This window comes from Corvus brachyrhynchos, unplaced genomic scaffold (genome assembly GCF_000691975.1).
Source record: "Corvus brachyrhynchos isolate BGI_N302 unplaced genomic scaffold, ASM69197v1 scaffold72, whole genome shotgun sequence".
Taxonomy (NCBI): Eukaryota; Metazoa; Chordata; class Aves; order Passeriformes; family Corvidae; genus Corvus; species Corvus brachyrhynchos.
Window position 1 is genome coordinate 52,368 of NW_008236763.1, and position 8,756 is coordinate 61,123.

An 8,756-nucleotide genomic window follows, 5' to 3' on the forward strand; every position below is an offset into this window, starting at 1 on the left:
GGGGGGAACCGCGGCGGGAGGAACCATTCCGGGAGGAACCATTCCCGGGAGGGGCGGTCCGGCGTGAGGGGCGGGAATGGCGGCGCTGGGAGGCGGGCGGGAGAGGCGGAGGGGTTTTAGGGATTTGCAGAGTTGGGTGTTAGTGCCTGACGGGGTTTGTGAGCACGCGGCAGAAGGGTTTGGGGAAAGGGGTGGGGAAGGGGAGAGGGAAAAGAGGACGTGAGTTAAAAGAGGGAGAGAGAAGAAAGGAAGGAAAGGAAAAGAAAGATGGAAAAAGGGAGGGGAGGGAAGGGAAGGAAGGAATTCGGAAGGAAAGGAAAGGAAAGGGGAATTCGGAAGGAAGGGAGGGAGGAAGGAGGGAAGGAAGGAAGGAATTCGGAAGGAAGGAATTCGGAAGGGGGGAGAAAATAATTTTATAAAAGGAAATAGAAGGAAAAGAGGAAAAAGGAAAGGAGGTCTCCAGTCCTGGTTCTGGCGTTGGTCCAGCTGGTGTCCAGGGTCCTGGGGCACAAGCTCTGGGATGGGTTTCTCACTTCCCATGCAAATTGGTTCTCATGCACAGTGCACTCTCAGACCTTTCTGGAAAAGTGTTGCCCCTTCTCCAGCCACATCTTGTTCTTTCTCATGGTTTTTACCAACAATCCGTGGTTGGCCCCACAGCCATCCAGCTGCTGGTGTTTGAGACAGACACATCAGTCCTATCTGGGCACCAGGGTCTTGCCAGCCTGTTCCTGGCCCTTCTGGCCATCAGGACTGTCCTGCCTCCCACCCTGGTGGGACACAGCCCACCCCACCTGGGCTGCACAGCCAGGGGATGTACCAGGTCACACCTCCTGCCCTGCACCGCCCCTGCTGCCGCTCTGGCCTTGCCTGTGCCACCGCTTCGATCCCTCCCAAACTGAAACAATTCCCAGTGTTTTCTCAGCGTTTCTCCTACCCACAAACTGCTGTGCTTCCTCTTTCCTTTTGAGGCCAACAGAGACAAGCTCTGCTACCACAGAAAGGGCAGCGGGCGGGCTTTGCCTCGTGCAAATCCTTGTTCCCAAACTGCAGCCTGGGTGCCAGAAACACCTTGGAGCAGAGAGGGGAACAGAGGAAGGAACTGCAGCCCCCAGCACCAGCTCCTGCAGCTCCTGGATGCCCAGGACCTGCTCCCAGCCTGTGCCATGGAGGGAAAAGCAGATAATCAGCAGAGTGTGGTGAAGCTGGTGGCTGCGTTTGAAGAGCACTGGTAAGGAGGGAGGGCTCTGGGTGCTAAGGGTGTGTTAGGGCTCCACGTGGAGTGGGTTTGGGAAGGAATGAAACCCGCTGTGGAGGTGGTTTGGAGCCTGTGGAGAAGCTGACAAGGTGATTTGCAGTTCTTCACCACTCGGGTCTGCCTCAGTGTCTTCCTCCAGCTGCGGGTCATGAGCAGAAATCTGAAAACCTCAGTGGGGTGTGAGTGGTTCTGCCTGGCTCAGGGTTAGGCTGTGGCAGCCCATTCCCTCCCCCTCCACTCAGCATCTTCACACTCAGCCTGGCTGGTGCATCCTGCTGCTGCTACTGGGAAAGAAATTGTGGTTTGCAAATATGTCAGCAGGGGTTTCCACTGGGAATTAACTGCCTGGGTGTCTGGGAGGGTCCCAGCCTCAGACTATCCAGTTGTTTGCAGAGATGTGGCTCCTAGGAAAGGAAACATAAAGCATTATGTTAAGGGAGAGAGAGAATTCCTTTCATGAAACAGCTCCTTCCCTCGGAGTGTGAGCTGGGACCCTCAGACAGCATGTGCCGGGGTCTGAGCGAGGGGTTCTGCCCCGGCTCTGGTGTAAAAGTAATTTTGAGGCTTTGGGCAAGTTATTGTCAGGGCTGTGCCTCAGTTTCTCCATCTGTTGAATCAAGATGTGGAATCCTGCCATTCCTTGTACCCATGAGATGCTCTCAGTGAGCCTTAGAGAGGCTGGGTGGTTGGGCAGGTGAGTTTTGCCCCAATTCCTGAAGATGCTCAGGCTCGATATTTCCTTTCATTCCAGGAACTCCTGTGTCTCTGCTGTGTGCTTTTCCCCAGGCTTTGTGGTTGTCCCCATCATCCCACAGGGATGTTGTGTTGGGAGCACTGCAGTGTTTCATCTGCCCCCATGTCACTACTGCAGTGTTGTGTGTTGTTTGCAGTGGAGAGAAAGTTTGATTTAGAGGAAATAAAAGTAACTTGGGACTTTCAGAGGAAGCTGGGGAGCCTGGGAATGAGCAGACAATGGAACAGACAACGGTTTGGCCTAAGTCAGCGTAAATAGAAAGAGAGAAGTTCCCTGTCAGGACTCAGGAGTGGCTTTAGGCTGACACAGGTCTGGGAGGCATCAGGAGAGATGGAAAAAGCCTCTTTGTCTCTGAAGGGTTCTGCCAGCCCCCCTGGACAGAAGGGGATTTGTGCATGGCTGGGGATGCACTCCCGAGCTCACAGACATCCTGAGCATGGGATGGACCTGACATCCTCTTCAGATGAGTCTCTGCCCCTCAAGTCACCTCCTGTCCTCAGCTTTGGAGTTTGATGTCAAATTCCTTCATGTCTTTCCCATCCTATCCATTCCACTCCTATCCCCAGGCCAACAGTGGATGTCTTCCCAGTGTCTGCCCAGAGCAGTTTCCTGCAGGGACCAGCTCTTGGATGACAGAAAAGTCGCTTGATATCACCTTCACAGCCTGGCTTCTCCCTCATGCCTGCTCTGGACCTGCTTGCTTTGTCTTTGCCAGAAAAGGGAAGAGAGAACACCACCAAAACACAACCTGTCTGCAAAACCACCTACACATGGCCTGCTCTTGGCTCAAACTCTTGGCTATTGGGCTTCTCCCTGCTTTTCTCTGTGGTGGCAGCAGGCAGAAAGCCAGAGCTGTGGGTGGGATAAACGGCAAGATCCTGCTTTTCTAGAGCAGGAGAGGGACTGGCCCCAGCAGCAGGAGGCACTGGGAGAAGAGAGGCTGGATCCTGGCCCCGTGGAGGATGCTGAGGATGTTTGTAGTGCAGGGCTGCAGCAGAGCGGAGCAGTGCCAGCTCTGGGGAGCTGCTGCTCCTGTCCCTTTTGGTGTCTTTAAGCTGGGCCTGGGGGCTGTGCTGGGGGAATGGCTGAGCTGATCACGTTCCTCTGTAGCAGGGACAGCAAATCTGCCCAGAGAGGCAAGCAGGCTCTGACCAGTGCTGCAGCCAGCCAGCCCCAACAGCTTCCAATATTCCCCGCCAGCCGGACCTGCTCCCTGGCCGGAGAAGAGAATAAGGAGGAGAAGGATCAGCAAGGTCGGCGCGGACTCAGCTTCAAATGCCTCTGTTCTCTGCGATACAAAATCCGTGAGGACGACTGGAGGAGGCCACAGGGCCCAGGCCTGGAGCCTGGCAGCCAGGTGGGCTCCAGAGGCTGCTAGGTGCCCACACTCAGGCAGGGCTGGCTTGGGGTCTCGTCTCTGCCCACGAGACTGAGCCCTGCTCCCCATGCAGGAACCAGAGGAAAAGAAAATAGCACTGGAGCTGCTGGAGACAGAGCAGGCTTATGTCAACCGCCTCCACCTCCTCGACCAGGTGAGCTGGGGAGTGGAGGTACCAGTGCAAGGGGATTTTGGAGAGAGTGAAGCTGTTAAAATGAGAGACACGAGGGCTACTGGTCTTTACAGCCAGAGATTGGGTCTGGCCTTTGCCTTTCCTACACCGCACACCTCTGGGAAGCACCCTTGTCCCAGCAAAGCCTTCCATTCCCCTCTCTTCTTGGGGCCTGGGATTTCCCTCCTGTGCAGCCAGGCCTTTCACTGGGTGATGTGCCAGTCTCAGAGGGGGAATGGGATCCTCAAGTATCTTCCTGGCCCTTTTTATTCACCCTTCTTTCTTCCAGGTATTCTATAAAGAGCTGATGAAAGAAGCCAAAACTGGGAAGACGATCCCAGAGGAGGTGGTGAAAATGATCTTTTCCAACATCTCCTCCATCTACCAGTTCCATGCTGAGTTCTTCCTGCCAGAGCTGCGGAAGCGCATGGAGGATTGGTGAGCTGTGGGAGGGGAGAGCAGGACACCTGGGTGGCTTGGCCAGAATGGTGGAGCAGCGCTGAGTTCGGGCTCCCACCAGGACCAGAGCTCAGCCTGTGCTGCTCCAAATGTCTTGTGCTGGAAAGCACTTCCTTAAAACACTCAGATCAGAGTGTGGAGAGCAGGGTGACATCTCAGGTGGTTTGAGGGTGTGCCTGGGTATGAACAGCCCAGGCTGGCTGCAAGGTGGGGACATTGCTGTTCTGGAGAGCAGGAAATGGTGTGGGGATGTAGCAGGTTGCAGCAGGCAAAACCTCAGTCCTCCACCGTGATCCTTCACTTCCATCCCTCGCTGTCTGTCCGCCCCACGGACTGAGGAAGTGGCCGGTTTGCGGTTCCCTCCTGCAGGAACCGCAACCCCCGCATTGGGGATGTGATCCAGAAGCTCGCACCCTTCCTCAAGATGTATGGGGAGTACGTGAAGAACTTCGACAAGGCCGTGGAGCTCATCACTGCCTGGTCAGAGAAATCACCCCCCTTCCAGGAGCTCATTGCTGACATCCAGGTAAGGGCAGGGCAGGGGAATCTCAGCAGAGCTCCCAAAATCTCCTGGGAACGGGGAAACAGCAGAGGGTGGGAGCTGCCTTGGTCACTGTTCCTCTCTCCGTGCCTGGTGTCCCTGCCCAGAAGAGGAAGGTCTGTGCTAACCTGACGCTGCAGCACCACATGCTGGAGCCTGTGCAGAGGATCCCGCGCTATGAGCTCCTCCTGAAGGATTATGTCCGGAAACTCCCGCCCCAGTCCCCCGACAGGGGCGATGCCGAGAGTAAGGGCTCTGGCTCTCCACGGTGGGGAGGGCAGGGTGGGTGTGTAGTGAAATAACAACTCCCGTTGGTTTTCCCCATGGGATTCACTCACCAGCTGCCCTGTGCCCTTGGATAAACCTCTCAGTCTGATCCTCTTCTAGCAGGGAGAGGGATTAATCTGTCTTTTTAGGGGCTGGGGAGCGGAAGGGTGGTGTGTCAGGGTAAGGGTGGTCCCTCCACAGTATCCCCTTAAGAAATCTGTAACAGCTGAGGGAGCTTTCAGACCGCTGTGGAACAGAGTTCCCAGTCGTGCTGGGATGGAGGGATACAGGAGCGGCCTGTCTGTCCCGCCAGGACCCCTCCATGTGCAGTCCAGCCGTACCCCGATTCCTGCACAGTGTTTCAGGGCCACTTGGGGTGTGTTCATGGAATGGCAGCAGCTGCTACACATGGGAATTCACAAGGGGCAGAGCCAGGAGCTTCCTCCCACAGCTCCAGAGCAGGTGTTTCACCTCCAGCCTGTCTGTTCTCATTGCAGAGGCCCTGGAGATGATTTTTATGGTGGCCAAGCACTCGAATGCAGCTATTGCCGAGATGGTGAGTCCCTGTCCCAGCTGGAAATGCTTTGCAGCTCATGGCACAGTGATCCTGAAGGGGACAGGAACCCTGTGGGTTCAGCTGAGCAGCTTAGACCCTGCTCTTAATGCCCAACCCCACCACCCCAAGCCTGGGGAAGTCACATCTGTAACATCAGCTGGGATGTGACCGGCTGGTCAAGGCTTGGGAGCTGCTCCCAAAGATCAGTCTGGGCTGAGAGAACTGTGCCACCTCTCCCAGTACTCAGCAACTGGCCTGGGAGGTGGGGATGGAGGGGACCCAGCAGTGACAAGGTTGTGGCTGCTCAGCATCCCACAAAAATAGGTCCCTCTGCCTCACCCAGGAACGGCTGCAGAATCTCTGGGTGGTCTATCAGAGGCTGGGCCTCGAGGATGACATCGTGGATCCCTCCAACGAGCTGATCAAGGAGGGACCAATCCAAAAAATCTCCACCCGCAACAACAGCACATCGGAGAAGTACCTGTTCCTGGTGGGAGCTGGGATGCCCAGGGCAAGGGGAGGGAGCAGATGAGATGGGGATGGGGAGAGGGGCAGCACAGCCTGGCCAGGGTGTTGCTGGGTCACCTTGACACAGAAGAGATGAATTTAGAGCTGGGAGGGTTTGACCCCACTCAGTGCAGGGCACCCTGCGTAGGACACGGTTGGGAATCTGCTGATCCCTGGGCATGGCAGCCCTGGGAGATGCTTCACTTTTGCAGGGTGGGAGGGGGCTGGGGCAGAAGCAGTCACGTTTTGGGTGGGATTCTTCCCAAGGACCAGCTCAGCCCTGGGTAGTGAAGGACCCCAGACCCCAGGGAAGCCCCCAGCTCGGAGCAGGCAGTGCTGGGCTCCAACCCACCCTCTTCCCCCCTCCCAGTTCAACAACATGCTGCTGTACTGCGTGCCCAAGGTCATCCAGGTGGGCGCCGAGTTCCAGGTCCACCTCCGCATGGATGTGGAGGGCATGAAGGTCAGACAGGCACCTTGTCTTTGTGCTTCCCCCAGCCCCTGACTCCTCCAAAAGCCCCTGCTCTGGGGTATGGCTGCTGCCCGAACTTCCTCGGGAAGGAGGGAGGAGCTGGAGCCAGGGGTGGCTTCCTGGGGTGGGTGGGGTTGATACTCTGATCGTGTGAAATGCCAGTGAAATCTTGTGCATGTGGGATCTGAGGGACATCCCTGTGCCCCACGTCATGGAGAAAGGTCCAGGTGTGCTGGAAATGGGTTCAGCTCCACATGCCTTCTCTGGTCTCCCTCAGGTGCGGGAGCTGAAGGACATTGAGTTCCCTCACACCTTCCTGGTCTCGGGAAAGCAGCGGACGCTGGAGCTCCAAGCCAGGTACGGGGAAGGGTGACATCATGCAGACTCTCAGGGAGGAGGGACAACAGCTCATCCACCTCCTTTTTGTACCCAGGTCTGGGGAGGAGATGAACGCCTGGATCAAGGTACCACCGAGTGCTGGGAGAGGGGGCACAGCCTCCCCATCCCAGCTGCATGCCCTGGCTCAGGGCAGCCCCCAGTGCCCCTCCAGCCCTGCCTTCCCCTCTAGGCTTTCCAAGATGCCATTGACAGGAAGGAGAAGAGGAGTGAGACCTTTAAGACAGCAGTCCATGGACTGGAGACAGACACCCCTGCAGTGAAGGTAACCCTCCTGCTCTCCCTGTGCCCCACCTGCCTCCAGCTGCTTGGGAGAACACACCTTGCTGTGCCTCAGTTTCCCAAGCTAAACTGATCTGGGGGGAGGCTGAGGAGGGGAAGGGGTGAGGCCAGAGGGGCTGGGACCACCCAGACTATGGTCTCCCACCCCCAGACAGAGGAGCTGGGCCGCCGAGCCCCGCAGTGGGTGCGGGACAATCTGGTGACCATGTGCATGCGCTGCAAGGAGCCCTTCAACGCCATCACCCGCCGGAGGCACCACTGCCGAGCCTGTGGATACGTGAGTCACCTCCTGCCCCCTTCCCTCCCTCCTGGCCTGCTCAGGTGGCTGCTGGGGCAGGAGTGCACCTCTCCTACACCTTGTACCCCTCTACCAGGCTTAGGGCTGCTTCTGCCCCTCAGCTCCTCATGGAGCTGTCCCTGGGTCCCCCAGCCCTGCCCCAGTGTCACCAGTGTCCCTGTCTGGTGGCTGCTGCAGGTGGTGTGTGCTCGCTGCTCTGACTACAAGGCCGAGCTGCAGTACGATGGGAACCGCCCAAACCGCGTCTGCCAGGAGTGTTACATCTTCCTGACCGGCCACACGGTGCTCGAGGACCGTGAGGGAAAGCACAAAGGCATTCTGGAGGTGAGCTCTGCCACTCTCTGCCCGGCCTCCCCATGCCCTCTGAGCATTGCCACCCACCCTGCTCTCCTGTCCAGCCACCACTTCTGGCTCTTGCTGTCCCAGTCTGGCCCTGCACCTGGAGCAGGAGGGGTGGGAGTCATTCCCACAGCAGTCAGAGGGTGCATGTGTTTGTTGATCTCTCTCCCTCCTGCTCCAAGCCTTGGGACCAGGCATTCAGGGTTCCCCTCACCACAGGATGTCAGCAACACCATCATAGCCAGGACAGCCCCTCACTTGCTTCTGCTTTGGGGGGTTTTCTGGAATGGGCAAGGAATTCCCCAGGAAATGACCTCAGCTCAATGCCCTTTCTACCATCTGCTCTGGATGTTGAGGGATTTGTTGGGTTTTTTGGCAGAAAGGAGCTGCAGAGGTATCAAGCAGGAGTTTGCTCTGCAGTTCCCTGCAGCTGCTGGACAAGAATGGCAAGGGGAGCACGCGGGGCTGGTTCGTGATCCCGCAGGACGATCCCCTCGTGCTCTACATCTACGCAGCCCCCCAGGTGAGGCCTGGCTAGGATCCACCCCCGAGGGACATCCCGCTGTGCCCATCCCCTGCCTCCCACCACTGTCTCTGTTCTTGGCAGGACGTCCGAGCCCACACCTCCATCCCCCTGCTGGGCTACCAGGTGCGGGACATGCCCCAGAGCGAGTCCCGGCACCTCTTCCAGCTGGCACAGTCCCGGCAGGTGTTCACCTTCGTAGCTGACACTGAGGAGCTGAAACGGCGCTGGATGAGGGCCATGGCACGCTCTGCTGCGGGGATCACGCACCCGGAGGAGGAGGAGGAGGAGGAGGATGCAGGCCCCTGTGATGAAGCAGAATGAGGCCATTCCCACGCAGGGGCTGCCTGGGGTGTCCCAGCTCCCCTGCCTGCCCTCACCACTTGGGCAGACCCCTGACATCTCTGCATTCTGGTTTTCCATCGTGATAGGGACAAGATGGGGGCACGTTTGCCACCACAAGGACAAGCTGGATTCCCCTTCTCCTCCCTCCTCTCTGTCCGCGCTGGGCAGAGGCGCTGGGAGTGGAGGGCGCGGGGATTTTGGGGAACCCC

At 57.8% G+C, this 8,756-nt stretch overlaps 1 protein-coding gene across 2 annotated transcripts; it reads left to right on the forward strand.

The window, feature by feature from the left end:
- Positions 1–423: 423 nt before the first annotated feature.
- Positions 424–8,750, forward strand: FGD2 (FYVE, RhoGEF and PH domain containing 2). 2 transcript variants are annotated; one of them, XM_017727169.1, is made up of 16 exons: positions 424–1,231; positions 3,123–3,369; positions 3,464–3,544; positions 3,852–4,000; positions 4,391–4,547; positions 4,670–4,808; positions 5,327–5,385; positions 5,729–5,875; positions 6,263–6,355; positions 6,642–6,721; positions 6,798–6,828; positions 6,933–7,025; positions 7,194–7,319; positions 7,518–7,664; positions 8,059–8,202; positions 8,287–8,750. In XM_017727169.1, the coding sequence occupies exons 1-16, from the start codon at positions 1,167–1,169 to the stop codon at positions 8,524–8,526; spliced, it is 1,998 nt and encodes a 665-aa protein (XP_017582658.1). In that variant the 5' UTR covers positions 424–1,166; the 3' UTR covers positions 8,527–8,750. The 2 variants fall into 2 exon arrangements, with proteins under 2 accessions (XP_017582658.1, XP_017582659.1); XM_017727170.1 differs by having other exon boundaries at positions 704–1,231; positions 3,213–3,369.
- The last annotated feature ends 6 nt before the right edge of the window (positions 8,751–8,756 follow it).